Genomic DNA, 24,052 nt, shown 5'->3' on the forward strand with positions numbered 1-24,052 from the left:
GTTCATTGTGTTTGCTTCCTGATAAAATGAACTTTAGGTCTTTTAGTTCAAAGAGTTATGTTTTTCAGTTGAAATTCTGTTTGGGTTAACTTAGTTTTTTTTAACTACCATTAATTTTATTGGTGTTAAGCTACTGAATTATTTTACCCATCTGTATATGACCTTTTGTTAAAAGAAAATCTTACATTTTTCAGGAAAATATTTGCTTTATCTTTCTACATTTATTTATTTCAATCATATTTATTTCAGAAATACAATCTGAAGATGTAAGTATGCCTTCTAGTTCCTTGCATGCATCTGATAGAAAGGATTCTGGCTCGGATTTATCACTATCAGATAGATTAATTTCTGAAACAAATGGTTGCTCTTCAATAAAAAGTGCATCTCAATTCAAAGATGATTCTTTAATGTCTTCTGCTGTTGACATGTTAATTTCTGATAAACTTGATAAAGTAAATGATGGTACATTTCATAAGGATACTGATAAATATTCAAAACCACTTCATAATTCAATGAAGGTATTAATGGAAACAGGAAACTCTTCAATTGTTGATGACACAATTTTACCTTGTGATTTGTCAAATTCATCTGCATCAAATAAACAAATGAGTACTGAAGATGCTTGCAATGATGCTGCCAAAGAAACTATTTCATCTAAACAGGCATTGGAGATGCCAAACAAAACTAGTAAATCACAGGCAGTATCAAATGATAGCAAATCTCCCTCAAGTTTCTTGTTAATCCCAGATTTTAAACTTGTGGATTATACTCAAACCCAGAGCTCAGTAATGTCAGAAGACAGTATAAAACTTAATTCTTGTATTGATCAACCTCAGATTAAGGAAAGTATTTCATCCAAGATCTTGAAAGAAATAATGAAAAGCAGTTAAATACTGAAAAAAATATAGATGGTTCTATCTCTCTACCTTCAAATGACACTTTGCATGTGCTAGATAATTGTAAAGAAAATGTTGGAGATATTAATCAAAATATGCTTTTAGAAGGAACTTTTCAAGATAAAATTATCAGACAATTTAATTGTAAATCAGATGAAAATTGTCTGAAGAATTCTAATTCTCTTTCCACTGAATCTTCTCCATCATTCAGTAGTAACTCTAAAGTTGACAATAAAGAAATATATGAAAATCCAGAGTCTTCACAAGAAAATAACAACAATAAAAATTTTGTTCTCATGCATGATAAAGGATTAACTCCTCCCCTCATAATGAACAGTTCTCAAGACAAGAATTGTAAAATCATTGTATCTGAGTTTGATCCTGAAGCAAAACCCACCATTCCAAAAACTATTTCAGAAAAACCATCTGATTTAGATTCGCAAGGATCCTTATCTTCAATACAACCTTGTAAAATTGAATTAATTGAATGTCAGCCATCTTCATGTAGTGAGATTCCTTGTAGTGTAGATGTTGAAAACAATTATGTAAATATATTGCCAGAACTACAGAAACTGTATCAGAATGAAATACCTAAGTCTGAAAGAAAAGAAACACCAGAAGAAAATGTGTTTAATAATGAATCATGTTCAAAGAACCTACCTGTTCAATCAAAATACCAAAAAGATATACCTCAAAAGGATCAATCTACTACAACTCCTAAAACAATGATATTTGCTACTGACTGTTCCACATTAGATTCACAGATTGTTAAACCAACTAAAGCATCAAAAAGGAAATGTTTTTCTCTTGATGGAAGAAGCCTAAAATCAGTTGTCTCTAATAAGGTTTTCAGCTGTCAATCTGAAATATATAGCAGTTCAAAAAAAGATAATTTAGTTGATTCTTTTGGGAGCAAAACAAAATCTGAAGTCAGTTGTATATCTTTGGGTAGAAGTAGTCGGCCAGTTGAGGAAAAGGAAAAACAAATACTAGAAAATTTGTCTGACCATGTTATATCTTTGCAAGGAAAGTCCTCGCCTTTGAAAGTTCAAAAATGTCCAAGGAAGAGAAGAAAATCTAATGAGGAAAACTATTTTGAAATAAAATGTGATGATTTGAAAAATTCAGCATCCGTTGGCAATCAGCCAAAAGAAAAGTTTATCCCCAATGAAATTACTGAAGAAAAGTTTGTTGACTCCTCAAATGTTACTGACAGTTACAATGATTCCTTAACACAAGCACCTTCATGTGACAGAGAATCATTAGAATTTCTAACTGATAAAACAATTTCACCAATGCCACTTTCTCCTACACCTTCTAGTGTAACTACAAATGTCATAAGTGAGCCAATTGTCACTAGTTGGACACACCATGAGGTTCCTCTAGATAGTGATGGGAAGAATAACTTAAAAAAGAACACTTCAACCAAAAGCAAAGAAATACAAGTTTTTCAAGATATAGATATTGAAAACAGTAATCCGTTGTTACCATTTGGTAATGGAATTGATATTGAGCAGTCTGGAAGAATACAGAATTTTAGTTTAAATTTAGAAAATTCAAATGGTGTTGCAAATATTTCTCAAAAGTCACAAGAATCGAAAGTTAAGCAAACTCTAATCACGGTGAGAAAGGACTCTACAAAGAGTCATTCAGAAATGAGTCAAACAACAGCTAATGAGCCAAAAGAAAGCCTTGAAATGGAACCACAGAGAAATCTGTCAGGAGTTCAAAAAGAAGACAGTCCACAAGTTAAAACAACTAAACATGAAAATATTGCTGTTGATATATCATCACAACTTGATGTACCTAATGTAAGTATCATTTTAAAATATTTTGCATTAGGTATTTTATATTTTACTTTTTGCACATGAAAGTATAAATTTAAATGCGTTTTCTTTATAAACCTGCTTTTTTCAAGAAATTTTCAGGTAGTTGTCACCTTCTCCTTCCTGATCCACACCTGTTTCCTTCATATATGTATATACGTGCGCGCACACGCACGCACGCACACACACACACACACACACACACACACACACACACACACACACACACACACACACACACACACACACACATGCAGCCATATAATTAACGATGTATCATCATCATCATTTAATGTCCATGTTCTGTGCTAGCAGTTTGACAGATTAGAAAGGTCTGAGGACTGCATTGTGCTTCTGTGTCCACTTAGGCATGATTTCTATAGTTGGATGACCTAACACCAACCACTTTACTAGGTGCTTTTTTTATGGTATCAACACTAGTGAGATCAAGATTAAGATTGCTTTCAAATGAATGGAGCTACAGTAGAGAAAATAGCATTATGCAGAAGATAAAAGTTAAAATTTGAAAGTGTCAGAACCCAACAGATTTCTTGCTGTAGGAGAGAAGGTAGGAGTGTCTGTAGTGGAGTTGGAAAGAGATAAAGTAGTGGTCATGAAGGATCAGTGTGAACCTTCAAGGTACAAGATGAGTAGAAATGAATTGGAGCTGAAGAACAGCGAGTGTAGATAGGTAGAGGTTGCAAGAGTGTATGAGGAGAACGAGAGATAATTAGAGGTGGGGAATGGTGAGGGGATGAATGTAATAAGTGAAGGACAAGTGTTGATGGTGGTTGAAGATGAATATATGTTGAAGGGAATGTAGGGAAGAATAGGTGATGACTGTAGAGATTGGATAGTGTTTAGGCTGTATGTAATGAATGGTGGACAAGAGGGCGTGATCAATGACACATGTGAGTTGAAGGGATGTGATAGAGAGTAGGAAATGACTAACAGTGCAGAAAAAGGAGTGGGTTGAAGAGCAGCAGAATAGTAATAATTGTACTGTAGATAGCATAAGGATGAAAGTCAGAGAGATGTGTGTGGTTAAGAGTGGTCAGTGTTAGTGGGTGAAGAAGTCAGAATGAAGGATGGGCAACTAGGGAGATGCTTCTTGCTAGTTAGGATAAGTGGTATCAAGTAAAAGCTAGAGAAGTATGCAATTCTGCTCACATTTAATTACAACAGCAGAATACTGCAGCTAGAGAGATGATGGTGATAGGAATGTCTTGAGAAAATTGGGTGGGATAAGGGGAATATATATGTAAATGTTGTGCTTCCAGAATCTGTTTTGCTGATGAGTGTTTCTTCTCAAGATGGCATATCACCATTCATTATGGTCCCTTGTCATTTCTTGACATGGTATTGAGCGCAGTTTTCACCTCTATGTCCAAATCTTCCTGGGTCTTCCTCTTTTGCAAGATCTATCCATGTTAAGTGATTAACATTTCTTTATACAACTGTCCTCATCCATATGTTTCAAATGAGCATACCAGCACAGTCCTTAAATGCTACACCTAATTCCTCTTATGCCCTGTTTTTCTTGCAACACATTTGTACTTTGTTGTTTATACACACGTACATTGCACATCAAATGGTGCTTGTTAGACTCATTTCTTTTCAGTCTTGTCAAATCTTCTGCATTCAAGTCCCCCTCTCACAACCATGCAGCATTACAGTCCTAACACAAGCATCATACAATTTACCCTTCACTGAAGGAAAGACAAGACCTTTGTAGCCAGCAGCAGCTGAGCTGTCTGAACTTTTTGTAACCTGTTCTTACCTTGGCTATTATACTTTCAGAGCAACTACTTCCACTGGTAATTGCATTTAGGTAACAAAAGCTATCAATTTCTTCTAATGAACCATCTGGATATTTAAGAGAATCTCTGTTAGGTGTATTTATAGCATGTACTATCCAGTGCATCTGTCACATATATAGCTTAGTCTGTCTGTGATTCCACTACACTTCTTGTGTCCATAGATTGGGTACAGCATACAGAGTTTAGACCTACTCCTTTTCTGAATATTGAGCAAAGCCATTTTCCTGAAGATATCAGGGTCCTCTTTTCTTTTCTACTTACTAAAACCTTTGTTTTTGCAAAATCTACTTTGAGACTCCTTGATTCTAGTTTAGATTCTGTACTCAGAATTTCCTCTCTAATCTGTTATAAGAACTAGGTTATCAGCTCATTAGAGTTCCCATACATAACCAGTCTTAAACTTCTCTGTAATGGCTTATTTTTCTCTAGGTCAAATTTATTGCCTTCTTCAGGAAGGTATCACCGTAAATTAATTAGTTATATCTATTGTTCAAACTAGCTAATGTTTAACACAGATTTAAATGACTATTATAAAATTCTATTTTTGATGATAATGATAATAAAATGTTCAGCACAAGTGGTAGACCCTGGTCCTGTAGAATTACTGCTGTCAACATTTGCTATAGAAGACCAGAATGTAATAATTTCACAATCAAAAATATTTTAATGTAATGATTAAATTAATAAAAAATAAGGATGACCATAGATTGTCATTATCAAAATGTGAACATAAACTGAAAAAAAATAAATACATCTATTTCTGAAATACTGCAATTATCATAATGAACTGTCACTATATATTTCTGCTAAAAAAATTAAAGCAGTTGATAGTGAATATACTTAATCAGAAGTATAATGAAAATATTTGTATTCTGCATTGTGTCCTGTATATCCTCCCGTAGTAGTTGAGTTTACACTATATACACTTTTAAAAATATAAGGACACAAATCGTGTTGTATAGCCAGCTGGAGATGATGTCTCCTGGGGCTAAATTACAGCAACATTCGTCCTAAACCAGGACTGTCATGTTATGTTGGCAAACAATCTTTACTCCAAAGTACTGTTGCTGAATAGCTCTTGTTGTGAGATTTAAAAATAGTAATTTTACTCTTTTACTGTCTAAGCCTATGAAGTTTGATGGTCACTTTCAAGTTCACTTTTTGTTTTGAGGATTTACAAACTTTTTCAATATATTTTAGACAGCAGTTATAATAAATGTGATTAAACACTTTTGTATATATTGTAGCAGGCTAGATTTGATATGAGGTACCCCACTATTAAATGTAGCGTATAGATGTAACTCTCCAAGACGGAAGAAATGTTATTTACATATTCATTTACCCGACAGGTTGTTACAGAGATAGTAGCAATTCTAATGATAGTGATGACAAGGATGACTCGCTGGTTAGTAGTTGATATGTAGAAAAAGGTTGTCTGTCAGTAGAGAGGGAAAGAGTAAGGTAGTCATGGTGCTGACTAGAAAGGATAAAGGCAGCATCACCTTTATTATGGCCAAAAGCTTCTCTAAGCATGTTGAGCAAATGGCGAAAGGAGTGCTGCTCTTGGTTAAGGCTGATGCAAAAGCAGGTGTTGCTCTTGGTCTGGCTGACACAAAAGAGCTAGTGTTGCTCCTTGGTCATAGCTGACACATAAGGGGAAGAGATAGAAAATTATCTCTGTTATATAGGCTATAGTCAGTAATGTAGGTCAAACCATAAACAAAGGACTGGCCTTTCCTTGACCAGCACAGGTCCTTGGGGGTGGAGTGTTTTCTTATCAGTCATCTAGTGTGGAGGATTTCCTGCTTGTTTTGACAAGCAACAAGCTGGTGGATTTGGTTTCAAATCTCAGGCAGGGTGAAGCTAGACCCCACCACCACAATATCATAATATTGAAAGAAGAAAAAACTGTGTTTATTATTACACAAGATATTGTTTTCCAGGATTTTGTAGCCCATAATTATAAGCACAAGTGCATATTAAATATGAATAAATATAGTAGTCATTTTATTTTATTGCTTTGCATCAACCTAATAGTTAAAATTGTAACATAGAAATAATAGAGAGCCTACAAAATTCTGTTTATGTAGTAATTTTGGTGGTTATCGTGATACTGATTAGATTGTTTATTCCTGTGATGTTTCATTGCAATGTTTAAAATCAAAAATAGAATCTGTAATTTCTTTTAAGCTTTCTACTATCTGTTTCAGGTAAATCTTTCTTTCCAGATGAATGCATCCCAAGTTTCTTGTGATTCAAATGATACTACAGAAGTTACTAGTCATCTTAAATTATCAAATGAAAAAGCTGAATTACAGAAAGATACAAACAACTTTGATAACAAAAGTACACGATCATCAAAACAAGGTATAAATATCACTTTAAGCATTAGAGTATAACAAACAATTTGTTGTAAATATTAATTTCAAATTTTGGCACAAGGCCAGCAATTTCAGGAGAGGAGATAAGTTGATTACATCGACCCTAGTGCTCAACTGGTACTTATTTTATTGACCCAAAAGGATGAAAGGCAAAGTCAACCTTGGTGGAATTTGAACTCAGAAGATAAGGCCAGACAAAATGCTGCTAAACATTTGCCCAGCGTGCTAACAATTCTGCCAACTCATTGCCTTAAATTTGTTGTATATATTATTATTAGGATCATCATCATCATCATCGTTTAACGTCCGCCTTCCATGCTAGCATGGGTTGGACGATTTGACTGAGGACTGGTGAAACCGGATGGCAACACCAGGCTCCAATCTAATTTGGCAGAGTTTCTACAGCTGGATGCCCTTCCTAACGCCAACCACTCAGAGTGTAGTGGGTGCTTTTACGTGTCACCCGCACGAAAACGGCCACGCTCGAAATGGTGTCTTTTATGTGCCACCCGCACAAGAGCCAGTCCAGGGGCACTGGCAACGATCTCACTCGAAAACCTTACAAAGGCCAGTCAGGCGGTATATATATATATATATATATATATATATATATATATATGTCTGTACGTATTGTCGTCGTTGTTTAACGTCCGCTTTCCATGCTAGCATGGGTTGGACGATTTGACTGAGGACTGGTGAAACCAGATGGCTACACCAGGCTCCAATCTGATTTGGCAGTGTTTCTACAGCTGGATGCCCTTCCTAAAGCCAACCACTCAGAGAGTGTAGTGGGTGCTTTTACGTGTCACCCGCACGAAGGCCAGTCAGGCGGTACTGGCAAAGGCCACGCTCATCTTGCTCGAGAAACCTCATGTGTCACCTGCACAAGAGCCAGCCCAGGGGCACCAGCAATGATCCCGGTCGAAAAATCCCAGAACCCCACACAAGAGCCAGTTCAGGGGCACCGGCAACGATCTCGCTCGAAGAAATTTCATGTGTCACCAGCACAAGAGCCAGTCCAGGGGCACTGGCAACGATCTCGCTCGAAAAACCTCATGTGTCGCCCGCACATGAGCCAATCCAGGGGCACTGGCAACGATCCCGCTCGAAAGACTTCATGTGTTGCCCGCATATGAGCCAGTCCAGGGGCACTGGCAACGATCCCGTCTCGCTCAAGGCATTTCATGTGTCACCCGCACAAGAGCCAGCCCAGGGGCACCGGCAATGATCCCGCCCGAAAGATTCCATGTGTCGCACTCACACGAGCCAGCCCAGGGGCACCGGCAATGATCTGGCTCGAAAAACCTCATGTGTCACCCTCACAAGAGCCGGCCCAGGGATACTGGCAACAATCCTGCTCAAAACATTTCATGTGTCAACCGCACAAGAGCCAGTCCAGGGTCACTGGCAACGATCTCACTCGAAGGATTTCATGTGTTGCCCGCACATGAGCCAGTCCAGGGACTCTGGCACGATCCCGCTCGAAAGAATTCATGTGTCGCCCGCACATGAGCCAGTCCAGGGGCACCGGCAACGATCCTGCTCGAAAAACCTCATGTGTCACCCGCACAAGAGCCGGCCCAGGGGCGTCGCCCGCACATGAGCCAGTCCAGGGGCACTGGCAACGAACCAGCTCAAACATTTCATGTGTCACCCGCACAAGAGTCAGTCCAGGGGCACCGGCAACGATCTCGCTCGAAAGATATCATGTGTCGCCCGCACATGAGCCAGTCCAGGGGCTCTGGCACGACCCCGCTCGAAAGAATTCATGTGTCGCCCGCACATGAGCCAGTCCAGGAGCACTGGCAATGATCCCGCTCGAAAGATTCATGTGTCGCCCGCACATGAGCCAGTCCAGGGGCACCGGCAACGATCTCGCTCGAAAAAGCCTCATGTGTCACCCGCACATGAGCCAGTCCAGGGGCACTGGCAACGATCCCGCTCGAAAGATTTCATGTGTCGCCGCACATGAGCCAGTCCAAGTGGGGGGTACTGGCAACGACCCTGTTTCGAAAAAATTTCATGTGTCACCTGCACATGAGCCAGTCCAGGGGCACCGGCAACGATCTCGCTCGAAAAAGCCTCATGTGTCACCCGCACAAGAGCCAGTCCAGGGCCACTGGCAACGATCCCGCTTGGAAGATTTCATGTGTCGCCCGCACATGAGCCAGTCCGGGGGCACCGGCAACGACCTGGCTCGAAAAACCTCTTGTATCACCCGCAAGCCGGCTCAGGGGCACCGGCAATGATCTCGCTGTCACCCGCAAGCCGGCCCAGGGGCACCGGCAACGATCTCGCTCGAAAGATTTCATGTGTCATCCGCACATGAGCCAGTCCAGGGGCACTGGCATCGATCCCGCTTGAAAGATTTCATGTGTCTCCCACACATGAGCCAGTCCATGGGCACTGGCAACGATCCTGCTTGAAAAACCTCATGTGTCACTTGCACAAGAGCCAGTCCATGGGCACTGGCAATGATCTCGCACGAAAGATATCATGTGTCGCCCGCACATGAGCCAGTCCAGGGGCACTGGCAACGATCCCGCTCGAAAGATTTCATGTGTCGCCCGCACATGAGCCAGTCCGGGGGCACTGGCAAACGATCCCGCTCGAAACATTTCATGTGTCACCCGCACATGAGCCAGTCCAGGGGCACTGGCAATGAACTCGCTCGAAAGATATCATGTGTCGTCCGCACATGAGCCAGTCCAGGGGCACTGGCAACGATCCCGCTCGAAACATTTCATGTGTCACCCGCACATGAGCCAGTCCAGGGGCACTGGCAACGAACTCGCTCGAAAGATATCATGTGTCGTCCGCACATGAGCCAGTCCAGGGGCACTGGCAACGATCCCGCTCGAAACATTTCATGTGTCACCCGCACAAGAGCCAGTCCAGGGGCACTAGTAACGATCTCGCTCGAAAGATATCATGTGTTGCCCGCACATGAGCCAGTCCGGGGGCACTGGCAAACGATCCCGCTCGAAAGATTTCATGTGTTGCTTGCACATGAGCCAGTCCAGGGGCACTGGCAACGATCTCGCTCGAAAATCCCATGACGGCCCCGCCCAAAGCCAGTTCAGGGGCACGACAACAATCTATTTCTATTTCACTTGCCTCAACAGGTCTTCGCAGTGGGGTTTAGTGTCCAATTTTAATTTAACTCGATTTCGATTTCACTTGCCTCAACAGGTCTTCACAAGTGGAATTTAGTGTCCAATGAAGGAAGGAAAGTACGCATAAGTGGGCTGGCTGGGCCTTAGATTTAGGTCTCACTTGGCTTGCCGGGTCTTCTCGCGCACAGTATATTTCCAAAGGTCTCGGTCAGAAGTCATCGCCTCGGTGAGGCCCAATGTTCGAAGGTCGTGCCTTACCACCTCATCTCAGGTCTTCCTGGGCCTACCTCTTCCACAGGTTCCCTCAACTGTTAAGGTGTGGCACTTTTTCACACAGCTATCCTCATCCATTCTCGCTACATGACCATACCAGCGCAGTCGTCTCTCTTGCACACTACAACTGATGCTTCGTAAGTTCAACTTTTCTCTCAAGGTACTGATACTCTGTCTAGTATGCACACTGACATTACACATCCATCGGAGCATATTGGCTTCATTCCTTGCGAGCCTACGCATGTCCTCAGCAGTCACGGCCCATGTTTCACTGCCATGAAGCATGGCTGTTCGTACACATGCATCATACAATCTGCCTTTTACTCTGAGAGAGAGACCCTTTGTCGCCAGCAGAGGTAAGAGCTCTCTGAACTTTGCACAGGCTATTCTAATTCTAGCAGCTACGCTTTCAGCGCACCCACCTCCACTGTTAATTTGGTCACCAAGATAGCGGAAGCTATCAACCACTTCTAGTTTTTCTCCCTGGAATGTGGCAGAAGTTGTTTTCTGCACATTTCCTGTATTTATAGCTCCAGAATATCTGCTGCAAACAAAAGCTAACTTCCTAGTTAACCTTCCTTTGATATTGCTGCACCTCTTATGTGTCCATAGCTTGCACTGGGTGCATCTTATAGAGTTACTTCCCACTCCTTTTCTACAGATCGTGCAGGGCCATCTATCTGAGAGGGTTTGTGTTTTGTCTGCCTTCCTACTTATGAGGACTTTGGTTTTAGCTAGGTTGACTCTAAGGCCCTTTGATTCTAGTCCTTGTTTCCATACCTGAAACTTCTCCTCTAATTGTGATAGTGACTCAGCAATTAGTGCAAGGTCATCAGCATAGAGGAGCTCCCAGGGGCATCCTGTCTTGAATTCCTCTGTTATAGCCTGGAGAACTATGATAAATAGGAGGGGGCTGAGGACAGAACCTTGGTGGACCCCTACCTCCACCTGGAATTCTTCACTGTACTCTCTGCCAATCCTCACCTTACTGACAGAGTTTCTGTACATGGCTCGCACAGCTCTCAGTAACCATTCTTCTATCCCTAGTTTCCTCATTGACCACCAGATGAGAGATCGGGGGACCCTGTCAAAGGCTTTCTCCATATCAACGAAAGCCAGGAACAGAGGTTTATCCTTGGCTAGGTATTTCTCCTGAAGCTGTCTTACCAGAAATATAGCATCAGTGGTGCTTTTCCCAGGCACAAAACCAAACTGCATCTCATCTAAGCTGACTCGCTCCCTAAGCAATTGAGCTATGACCCTCTCCGTGACTTTCATTACCTGATCTAAAAGCTTGATACCTCTGTAATTATTTGTATCTAAAGTGTCACCTTTACCTTTGTAGCAGTTGATTATGGTGCTGCTACACCAGTCATTGGGTATGACTCCTTCGTGTATCACCTGGTTCGTAATACGGGTGACTAGGCTATAGCCGACACTGCCAGATATTTTGAGCATCTCTGCAGTGATTCCTGATGGGCCGGGGGCTTTCCCTGTCTTCATACTCTTAATTGCTTTATCTACCATGGTACTGTCAACTCGGATAGCTGGTCCCTCTGTTGGGTCAACATACGGCAGACTCTCTTTCTCCCATTCATTCTCTTTATTAAGCAATCTATCGTAGTGGCTTCTCCAGACCTCTTTCTTTGCAGCCTCATTTAGAGCAAGCATACCATCATCCATGCGAACACATTTCTCTCCTACTACATCACTATTCTCTCTCCTACACTGTCTTGCGACACGAAATACCTCAAGTCTTTGGTCCTCACGGCGCAGAACATTGGCAAATCTTTTCTTAGCTGCCTCCCCTCTGGCTAAAATGAAAAGTAATGCCTCTATAAGATAGTAGACAACCATTCCTGAGATTATTATTTTGTATTCTGCTCTGTGTTTGTTACCAAAATAATAATGCAGCTATGTTTTGAAGTATTTTCTTTTTTCCTTTATGTGGCTTCTAAGTTTTGTATGTTGACTATTTTTATTTCTTTCCAGCATAATTCTGGTCACTCTCACTCTCTCCTATAATGCAAATAACTAAGTAGTTCTACAGCAAAAAAAAACTTTTCTGTTCTGTACCCTTGTCTCTCACTTTGGCATTAGGAAGGGCATTCAGCCATAGAAACTTGCCAAAGCAGATAATAAAGCACAATGCAGTCTGCATATCAGATCCTGTCAAACTATCTATCCCATGCTATCATTGTAGACAAACATTAAACAATGAAGATGAACTTTACTTATTTTTTTGTTTTGTTTTTTAAGTGATGAGTAAATCAAGGTTACAGGGTAAATATTTGGTTTCATTATTTAAACAGTGCATAAAAGAGATTGCAAACAAAATTGAATACGTAATAGATGCTCATTTTGTATTTGTGTGTGTGGTTTTTGTTATAGCTTAGCCCCAGGTCGGCCCTAATCAAGAAGACACAATCAAAGGTATTCAGGCTTTGACACTCATGCCTCCTTTTCGGGAATAGTCTACTCCAAACTGCATTATTGAATGTGTCTCCTTATTTAGGGAAATGTGACTGCTATTCATAATGCCTGTGTCTGTTGTGTGTATACATATGTGTATAAATATTTATTTCGTGTTATGCTTAGAAGCGATGCACGTTACCAGAATTTCTGATTTAAGTCGAATTGAATAAACCACTTAAACCACTCCAAATCCTTGTTTATAGCCTCTATGTGAATGAATTTAGAACTAGCTCACTTATACAGGACAGAATAGTATAATGTACAAATAAGTAGTCAAGCTAAGTAATGATATTTTGAATCTGAAATATATTAAATGCATTCAAAATATCATTGCTGGGTTTGACTTGTTTGGTCAAGAAGTTTGCTTTGCTTCTTAATCATGTGGTTTCAGGCTCAGTTCCAGTGGGCACATGTCTTCTACTGTAGTCTTGGGCCAAATAAAACCTTGCGACTAAATGTAGTAAACAGAACCTGAATGAAATTTGTGTGTGTGTCATTTCTTAACAACCCACAAGGGGCTACACACAGAAGGGACAAACAAGGACAGACAAATGGATTAAGTCGATTATATCGATCCCAATGCGTAACTGGTACTTATTTAATCGACCCTGAAAGGATGAAAGGCAGTTGACCTCGGCAGAATTTGAACTCAGAATGTAGCGGCAGACGAAATACCGCTAAGCATTTTGCCTGGTATGCTAACGTTTCTGCCAGCTTGCTGCCCTATTGTGTGTGTGTGTGTGTGTAGCCAAGAGGGCTTTCCTCTTTCCCTTTTTTTACTTTTTTTTGTTCTTTTCTTGCCTTGCAAGTTACTAGGCAACCTTGCTAGTGCTGGTGTCATGAAAAATGCGCCCAGTACACTTTGTAAAGTGGTTGGCATTAAGAAGGGCATCCAGCTGTAAAAACCATGTCAAAGCTGGCAGGGAGCATGATGTAACCCAGTGGCTTGCTAGATCCTGTCAAACCATCCAACCCATGCCAGCAGGGAAAATGATTGTTAAATGATGATAACAACGATATCTATATACACACACAGTCATATATATATATATATATATATATATATATATATATATATATATATATATATATATATATATATACATACATACATACATACATACATACATACATACATACATACATACATACATACATACATACATACATAGGCAAAGGACAGTAAAAACCAAAGCAGAACAAGTATCTCAAGTTATTTATAATAATTTAATTTGGGTAAGGTGAATTTGAAGTCTTACAGCTGTTTCTGAGATATCCCAAGTGATAGGCTAGCACGTCCATACACTGAGTATTCCGTCATCAGAGACATGGTGAGTATGTATGGAAGTTCTAGACAGAGAAATTCATAGATTATAAGGAATAAAATAGAATAAAGATTAAAAGTAGATAGAAGAATACAGACAGGAGAATGAAGTTCACATCCTTTTCCAGAGGGTTTGGGGGTTGGCCTGCATTTCCTTGAAGTTGCAAAAGCAGTAGTATCTTTTTATTTTACTTTTCATTACAATCTTTAATTTTCAATAATTAAAAAAAAATGTTTGTTTAAATAAACCCATTTCCAGAAAGTATCCAGCAGGCCACACAAAGTCTGCAGCCTTGGTATAGGCTCTTAGGTATAGTCCCAGCAGTATTTTGAATGATGAGTTCATGTTGAAGTGGTTTGCTAGTATGTTAATGGTCCGCATGGGTATATAGAGCGAGAAAGACAGACATCAAGATAGACAGAAGTGGGTTGTGAGTGAGTGGATAGAAGAGAGAGGAGAAAGAGAAAAGACAGGAATGGGATAGATGCCAAAAAGAATGAATAAGAACGAAAGTAAAGTAAAATCAAAAATCAAAATAAAAGATAAAAAAATGAAATGTAAATAAAAAAGAATAATGATAGAGATAAGATGCCAGTGTTATTCTTTGTAAGTGTCAGTTCAGGGTGAGAGGTCAGGCATTAAGGTTTTGGTAAAGTGGAGGAAGCAGGTTTTTATATCTGTTAGTTAAATAGATGAAATCTAGGTTAGGAGTGGTTAGTGGTCAGTAGGGATAGCTAAAAATAGATGCCTAGCTTAAGGGGATATATATAGGATAAATCTACAATTAAATGGATAAAGGGTACAAATTAAAGAATTAAAATTTAAAAGTTAAATTAAAAATTAGAGATAAAAAAATTAAAATTTGAGGAATTAAAGCTAGCTAGCTTCTTATGCCCATTTGTTAATAGACGTAAATACCTTACTCCTCCACTTCACCAAAACCTTAATGCCTGACCTCTTACTTAGAATAATACTGGCATCTTATCTCTATCTTTATTCTTTATTATTTTGATTTTTGATTTTACTTTACTTTTACTCTCATTCATTCTTTCTGACACCTATCCCATTCCTATCTTTTCTCTCTTTTATCCACTCACAACCCACTTCTGTCTATGTTGATGTCTGTCTTTCTGTATATACCCATGCAAACCATTTACATACTAGCTAACCACTTCAACATGAATGCATCATTCAAAATGTTATATCCTTATGGATGAACGAATACACTGCAACAGTGTAATAACAGTATAATCGAAACAAATGGCAGTAACAACACAGAATGTAACAACAATCTTTTAGGAACCAACAATCCAACATGCTAACTCGAACTGTAAACTTTGAACTATCAACACACAAACTGTGGAACCAGCATGAACTACCTTACTTACTCAGACCAGTGGAGACCCCCTTCAGTCGTGAATGACCATGGGATTGCACCTAGAAAGTTACCCTCCAAGACACAAGTCCTGGCAAGGTTGTTTATGGAAAATAAGTCCATTCTCGCCAGGGGGTGTCATACTCTCGCACAACATCTCCCTTTTTGAGATTTCATGTTCCTAAGGAATAAAGATTTATATTTATTTATCTATTTTATTTTTTTGAGGATTTCTTTTGCTTGGGCATTATTTCAAGGTGTTCAGTCTGCTTTCTTTTTCTCATGCTGGTTCTATGGGACTCTTACTTTTGGTACCGGTACATTGAATATTTCACAGAATACTTCCATGGGCATTTCTTCCTGATCTTGGGTATGCCTCTTCCTTAGCTTGTTTATATGTCCCTTATGTTCACCGTGTGACCTTTTAATTAGATGCAACATACTTCCAATTTTTCTGGTAACAAGGCCATCTTCCCAGCCTTCTTTACCATTTCTATAGGTTTTGAAATGCACTTTTATCACCTATCTCAACGTATTTCATTGGCACTTTTATATTTCCTTTATGTCTTTTTCCCCCCCTGGTAATAGCTTATGAAAAATTGACTTTTTAAATTCTTGCGGACATCAGTTCTGTGAGAGACTTCCCTGAATTTGTACTTTGATTGGAGGTCACTCTGTATATTCTTAAGAAATTTGTCAGTGCTTTGTCATTACTTAATTCAATCCTCGCTTTTCTTAGCGCACTTTTAAAAGTGTCCACAAATCCTTTTACCTGACTGTTTGACCTCGGATGGTAGGGTGGAGTGAAAATATGCTTTATCGCATGCCTTTTACAGAAGTTCTCGGATTCATACCCAGAGAACTGCATTCCATTATCTGAAACTAGCATGTCAGGGACACCGCATCATGCAAACAATTCATATAAGAACTTTGTAGTTCTCTTAGAGGTTGGTCTATAGTACCTGCAAACCTCCAGCCACTTAGTACAGCTATCTACTATGATTAGGTAGATCCAGCATAGTCAGTGTGTAACCTAGACCATGGGTTCTCTGTCTTTGGCCACGAGCACGCAACCTTGGCACGTTCATGATGTCCATTTCAGGATTGTAATGTGCTAACGACATATCTGCGATTAGAATTTTTTTTATTTCTTCAAAAGTGTTCTGGCATTTAGTGGACCGATTCCACTTTGCTCTTTTTTTAAGTAAGTCGTTCAATGGAGCTCTTAACTTATGCATATTAGGAATGTAGTTTTGATAATAGTTTACCAACCCAAGAAATGCTTGTAAAGTTGGAATATTTATTGGCACAAGCATATTCCTTATTGTGTCTGCTCTTGACGGGTCAGGATGTCTTCACTTTTATCAGTTATTTGTCCTAAGTACTTAATTTGGGGTAGAAAGAATTCACATTTTTCTTCACTTAAAGTAAACCTGAAAACTTTAATTTTTCTTAAACACAGCTTTTATGTGTTCCACAGGCTGTTCACAAGAATTGCTCTTGATCAAAATATCGTCCAAGTATTAGATTACAAATTCACAATCAGATAACACAGTATCCATGATTTGCTGGAATATTGTTGGTGTCACTTTTAATCCAAAAGGTAATTGTGTGTATCTGTACAATCCTTTGTGTGTATTTATTGTCAAATACTTTGTGTATTTTTCATTTACTTTTATCTGTAAATAGGCTTTAGACAGATCTAATTTTGAAAAATTTTTTCCACCATTTAACTTAGAAATAAATTCTAACGCATTAACTGCGTACACTTACTTCAGACTTAATTTTTCACCTCTGCTTCCAAAATTCTTCACACTGCCATTGCTGAGCACATGGCAATATTTACCAGCCATTAGGATAAGCCTTCCAGTACAAACGAGGGGAACTAGCATGAACTACCTCACTTACTCAGACCACTATTATTTATATGTAGTGGTCCAGTCCATTTTCGTCAGGGGGCTTCTTACGCTCACACAACAAAAAATACTGCCTAGATTTATTTGGAATTATACCTAAGGGCCTATACCTTCATGTAAGTACAAACCCGCTTCCTTACCCTCTGGAAAAAGATGAACTGTGAACTTTATTCTCTTGTCTGTATTCTATCGACTTTTAATCTTTATTCTTCTATTTTATTCCTTATAATCTGAGAATTTCCCTTTCTAGAACTTTCATACATACTCACCTTGTCTCTGGTGATAGAATACCCAGTGTATGGACATGCTAGCCTATCACTTGGGATATCCCAGAAACAGCTGTAAGACTTTTCAAATTCACCTTATCCTAATCAAATTATTATAAATGACTTGAGATTCTTGTCTTGCCTTGGTTTTTGTTGTCCATTTCCTCTAATATATACCTGCTAACACGGAAAGCCTAATACGGAACCCTAGCTCCAGCCTCAGCTGTGAACTTGGAACGCAATGGATGACCAATTATAGCACTTACTCAGTGTACCTATTCTTTTAGATCACCAGTGAATTAAATCCCTCACACTCTATATATTTATCTATATATCATATATATATAAATTTTCACAAGGGAGAGGTTGATTGTGCTTGCCTTCATCAGGTTTTTCACACTCTGTGAGCGTGAAGGGTAGTTTTACTTGCCACTGACTCAGGTGCCAGTTATGTGACACCAGTATCTGCCATGACTACAATTTTATTTGGCATGATGGATTTTCCTTCTCAAGCACAACATATTACGAAAGGTCTCGGTCATTTGTCATTGCCTCTGTGAAGCCCAGTGCTCAAAAGGAGCTTTTTATGTGCCACCAGCATGGTTGCTAGTTCTGTGACGTCAGCATTGGCCACATTACCTCCCTGAAGCCTGACGCTTGATAGGTGCTTTTTATGTGCCACCGGCATGGGTGCCAGGTTATGTGACACTGACAATAGCCACAACTATGATTTCACTTTGCTTGATGGGTCTTTGCAAGCACAGCATATGGCCAAATGTCTCAGTTGCTAGTCATTGCCTCCATGAGGCCCAGCATTTAAAGATCATGCTTCACTACCTCATCCCATGTCTTCGTGGGTCTCCCTCTTTCACTGGTACTGATCAGCACTTCTTCACACATCTGTCCACATCCATACGCATCAGACATCTCTCTTGTACACAACATCTTGTGCTTCTTATCTCCAAGTTTTCTCATGATGCTTACACTCTGTCGTGCATGCATACTGACATTGCACATCCAGCAGAGCATACTAGCTTCATTTCTTTCAAGCCTATGCATGTCCTCAGCAGTCACAGCCCATGTTTCACTGCTGTATAGCATAGCTGTTTGCACACAGGCATCATACAATTTGCTTTTCACTCTGAGGGAGAGGCCCTTTGTTATTAACGGGTAGGAGCTATCTGAACTTTGCCCAGCCTATTCTTATTCTAGCAGCTACACTCTCTGAGCATCCACCCCCAGCTACTGTCTTGGTCACCTAGGTACTGGAATCTATCAACTACTTATAGTTTTCTCCCCTGGCATTTGATGGAGTCTATTTTATGTACATTTTTAGTATTAATTGTACCTGTGCACCTTCCACACATAAAAACTTTTTTCCGTTAACCTTCCTCTGATATTGCTGCACCTCTTATGTATCCATATATTACACCGGGTACACCTTATGGAATTTCTACCTACACCTTTCCTACAGACCGAGCTGGGCCATATACATGAGGGGATTTGTGATTTGTCTGCTTTGCTACTTACTAAGACTTTGGTTTTAGCTAGGTTAACTCTAAGGCCCTTTTGACGATGCAATTGTGCATTTTTAGAATCACATTATGGGCTAAGTTTGAGAGGCCGGATCTGGCCAATCTGAACATAAAATAGGTAGAATATTTGGGCTGGACATGGCCAGTTCAAATGCTAAATGGTTAAAGATTGACAGTCTACTCAAGTTTTGCCCTGGAACTGTCCCACCCATGCTAGCATGGAGGATGGAAATTAAATGATGATGTCTGTGTACAGTAATCCCTCAACTATCGTGCGAGTTACGTTCCAAAACCTGAATTTTTCCTCTAGTTCTGGTAGTGATTCAGTTATAAGAACACAGTCATCTGCATTTGTAATAGTTAATAAATATGTACTCTACCAAAAAGTAATGAGTAATCTTTTAGTTTAAAATTGTTTTTATAATTAATTTGACTCAAAAACAAACATTATTATATATGTGTGTGTCTCTCCTTATTTTGACATCACATAATAGTTGTATATGAGCATCGCCATCATCCAAGTAGTATTGTTCATTTCCTATCTTCTGTGCTAACATGCCTAGTCATGGGGGAAATATTACCTTGCTTGAAAACAGTTGAATATTAGTGAAAGGAAAAGCATCTGGCAGCAGAAAAATCTGCATTGCTGAATTCTGTTCGACTTAGGCAAGTATAGAAAACGGGATATAAAACAATGATGGTGATGGCATCACTGCTGCTGCCACCAATATCTGGAAAATCAGTGATTTATAGACAGCAATTCACATAGACAAATAAATAGCAATGCATTGCTATCATTGTCTATAGAGTCTGGTTTTCTGCTTGTTCTGCTATACTTCAAGCAAACTGCAATACAGTAATCCCTCGCCATATTGCAGTTCACCTATCGCAGTTAATTATTTAAGCTTACATTGATTCCTCTATGGTGTTGTTTTGTATTTATAATGAAATAAATATATACAAATTATAAAAAAAAAAAAAAAAAAAAAATACAGTACTGTTTGTACTTCACGGATTTTCACCTATCGCAGGAGGTTTTGGAACATAACTCCCACGATAGTTGAAGGATTACTGTCCACACAAATCATCATCATTTAATTTCCATCCTCCATGCTAGCATGAGTGGGACGGTTTCAAGGCAAAACTTGAGTAGACTGTCAATCTTTAACCATTTAGCATTTGAACTGGCCATGTCCAGCCCAAATATTCTACCTATTTTATGTTCAGACTGGCCAGATCCGGACTCTCACACCTGGCCTACAATGTGATTCTAAAAATGCACAATTGCATCATCAAAATCTTGAAGCTACAAGATAATGCACAGTCAACAACAAAGTGAATAAATATGCAGGTTTTTGCTGATAATGATCCTAAGTGTGGATGTAACATAAAAATTACAAGAGGAGTTTACAATGAGCTCAGTTCCTATACTGAACTGTAAAAAGAGGTAATGTGTCATAAACAATAAACAATTTTGGATAAGTTCTTCACCCATCAAGCTGATGTTTGTGATAATAAACTATAAGATAGTAAATATTGTCCCTCGTCCTACATGTACTGCTCATTCCACACCACCCCTCACACAGCAGTCAACTTATTTTGTGATAAGAACGTACTCTAACAATATTACAATTCTTATTAATTCTCTAACTTATTCCTTTTGAAATGTTTTTGTGTTTTTATGTAATTGGGTCATCCCATAAATAATGTGTTTTTTTTCAATTGCCTGAACCAAAAGCCAGAGGCGGAGGGATGATAAACTACCTGCATCAACTTGCTATAAAAGCAGGTAGTAATTTTACCTTGTACTTATTCTTAGTGCAAGTTTTGAAGAGTACAGTTCGACTTTAATAAGTTATTTTTTCAAAGCTATAATGGAAGTGACAAAGGAGCATATTTGGTATATTTTGCTTTATGAGTTCAACAATGCAATGGAAAGTGCAAGGAATATTAATGCAGTATATGGAGATCAGACAATAAGCGTAAGCCAGTGTCAGCGGTATTTCCAGAAATTCCAAGCCAGAAACTACAGCCTAGAAGATGAACCTTGTCCTGGAAGATCTGTAGAGCTTGACAAGGATGTCCTGCAAACCCTGGTGGAATAAAATCCCATTGTAACTGTTGAGGAACTAGCAGAGTAGCATGGATTTGGTCATTCACTCAACACCTATGTGCTATTGGAAAAGTCAGCAAATTGGGTTGAACTTCCTGAGTCTAATCACATGCAGAGAGTGAATGTTTGCTTTTCTTTGCTGTCATATTTCACGAATGAACCTTTTTTTTTTTTTGGACCGAATAGTGACTGGTGACGAGAAATGGGTTCTCTATAAAAATGTTAAGCGCTGAAGACAGTGGGTAGGGAAAGAAGAAACACCAGCACTCCAGTCTTCACTCACATAGGGTGTTGTTATCTGTTTGGTGGGATATGAAAGGTTTAGTCTACTTTGGACCAAAAAGTAACAAAGGAGATCTACTACAAGCATCTTGAGCATAAGTCAGTGCTAGAAGGAAAACAACCATCCTTGGTTTCAAGACGAAAGGTGTTCTTCATTCAGGATAATGCTCAGCCACATACAGCGAGGATGACATTCCAAAGGCTGGAGCAGTTTGAATGGGAAACGATGCCCCACCCACCATATTCACCAGACATTGCCCCAGCTGATTATCATTTATTCTGTAATCTTCAAAATCATTTGGATGGAAAAAATATGAATTCTGTGGATGAGGTCAGAACAGTCCTGGGGGAGTATTTCTTGTCATGGACAAGTGAATTTTGGAGGAGGGGCCTTGCAAATCTACCAGATAGATGGAAGAGCATTCTAGAAAATGAAGGAGAGTATATTTTAGATTAAAAAAGAACTTTATCTTAATTTTGAAAAATAAAAGAAGTATAAAAATACTGTATTACTTATGGGATGACCCAATATTGCACTGTGCATATTTAAAAATAGTTATTTTCATGTACAAAGGTGATCACATTGCTTGTTCTCTGTTGTTTTCTTGTGCTTTTTTCCCCTTAAAATGGCCATAGGAACACAATCTCATTTAATATGAAAATCTCATTTAATATGAAAATCATTTAATATGAAAATCTCATTTAATATGAAAATCAATAGGAAAATTAAATTTCACATTGTGGAAATGCATGTTTTCAGAAACGCATTGCTTCCGTAAATCAAGAGATCTCTGCATATATACATATCATTATCTATACATGTATTTTTAAAATGCTTCTGTACACTAGAACATAAAAGGGCATTCATGTGGAATTTTTTTCTCAGTATAAAAATACATTGTGCTGAACTCCAAGTAATGTTGGCAAACTACTAGATATGGTGTTTCAGCATGATGTTGCCTCTTCAGTGGTAGATACCACTTCAGTGCCCAATGTTTTTACTCACAAAGTTTATTGAGAGAAAGTTTTCTCCAAGACAAAATTCTGTGCAGGAACAGGTTAAAAATAAATGTTTGCATTAAGCAAAATTTTTGTAAAAAAGAAATTTAGAAAAACATATTTTAAAATCAAATACAAAAATATACATCTCAAAATATATATATTTCCGTTTACATATTTGTTTTGCAAGATTTTTTATGTGAAATCGTGTGTTGAAACAGATGTTGTTGTACTTGGGGATGGTCATATTGCCAGTTTAGCCAATAAAAACACACGCACTGTATATTTGGTGTTAATTTTTTTTTTTTTCAGCTTTATATTACATTAATCTTAATCTTAATCTTATTTCGGCCAGAGTTCTTTCGTCACACTTCTGTGACCTCATCAGTGGTCCTTTGTTTCCTTCTTTCTTATGTGTGTCTCATTTTCTCTATATATTTCATTTTCATTCTTACTGTAGCTAATGCAAATAAAATTTCCAGTAGACAAAAGGAATGCATCTCTGATTCTGAAAAAACTGACCACCTAGACTTGTTTAGAAATGATAAGGAAAAATTTGAAGAAATTGACAATGAGATTGGAACTGATAAAAGAAGTAAATGCTTGGTTATATCTGAATCTGAAGGTAAATAATTCTTATTTTGGATTTCCATTTTCTGTTTACAGTACATTACTATATTTCTTTTACAAAATTACTGAAATATTTAACCCTTTCGTTACTATATTTCTGACCAAAATACACCCCGCATGAGTTTCAATTAAATTCTAAAATAATCATGAATTTAGACTAGTCTCATTAAACACCTGTAACTTTTTTATTTATCAACATATTAATGTGATATTTGGAACATAATTAAAGAAAGGGTTCTTAATCAATTCTATTGCATAATTTTTGTCTCAAAGTTCTCCACGTACTGGTGGGGGGGGGGGTGTACTGCTAGTGTCTCTCACATGTAAATATTGGTTCAGCTTCACGAATCGTACTCGTTCATAATACTGGAAATATATTCATCGCCAAAAGGTTCCTGATCGCTCCAGTAATTTGTTATTCTGGGTAACTGTCTAATAATACCCATAATAATATTTATGGCAAAAAATGCCCATATTTCATCTACAGTTGCAGGAAACCACAAGCTATGGCCGGGTTAGTAACGAAAGGGTTAACTTAGTTTCATTTCAAAACCTTCATAGTGATTTTATCTTTTGTGTGTGTGTGTGTGTGTACGTGTACATGTGCAAAGTGCAGGGAAGGAATTCCAGCGGGAAGATGCTCTGGAGGGGACAGACTGAGGCAATATAGGTTGCAAGAGGAGAGTCAGGAGTACCCTATAAATGTGGCATGAAACTGTCCAGCTTAGAGGAATAAAGGAAGCTAGAGTAAGTGAGAGATGAGGCAACATGTCAGTTGGCCAGAGATAGTGTGTGAACAACTTTGTGCTTATTGAGTGGGTTTT

At 38.8% G+C, this 24,052-nt stretch overlaps 1 protein-coding gene across 18 annotated transcripts in view; it reads left to right on the top strand.

Annotated features, from left to right (window-relative positions):
• Nucleotides 1–24,052, top strand: part of LOC106871917 (uncharacterized) — a 116,897-nt gene that overhangs the window by 59,024 nt on the left and 33,821 nt on the right. For 12 of the 18 annotated variants that reach the window (XM_089357390.1, XM_089357385.1, XM_089357387.1 and 9 more), the window contains 3 exons: nucleotides 250–2,707; nucleotides 6,753–6,909; nucleotides 23,059–23,223. In XM_089357390.1, coding sequence (XP_089213516.1) covers nucleotides 992–2,707; nucleotides 6,753–6,909; nucleotides 23,059–23,223 — 2,038 coding nt within the window. In that variant the 5' untranslated portion in view covers nucleotides 250–991. The remainder of the gene's footprint in view (nucleotides 1–249; nucleotides 2,708–6,752; nucleotides 6,910–23,058; nucleotides 23,224–24,052) is intronic. The other 6 variants (XM_089357393.1, XM_089357395.1, XM_089357391.1 and 3 more) reach the window with 1 other exon arrangement.

The sequence above is a fragment of the Octopus bimaculoides genome, chromosome 9 (assembly GCF_046866305.1).
Source record: "Octopus bimaculoides isolate indiv1 chromosome 9, ASM4686630v1, whole genome shotgun sequence".
Taxonomy (NCBI): Eukaryota; Metazoa; Mollusca; class Cephalopoda; order Octopoda; family Octopodidae; genus Octopus; species Octopus bimaculoides.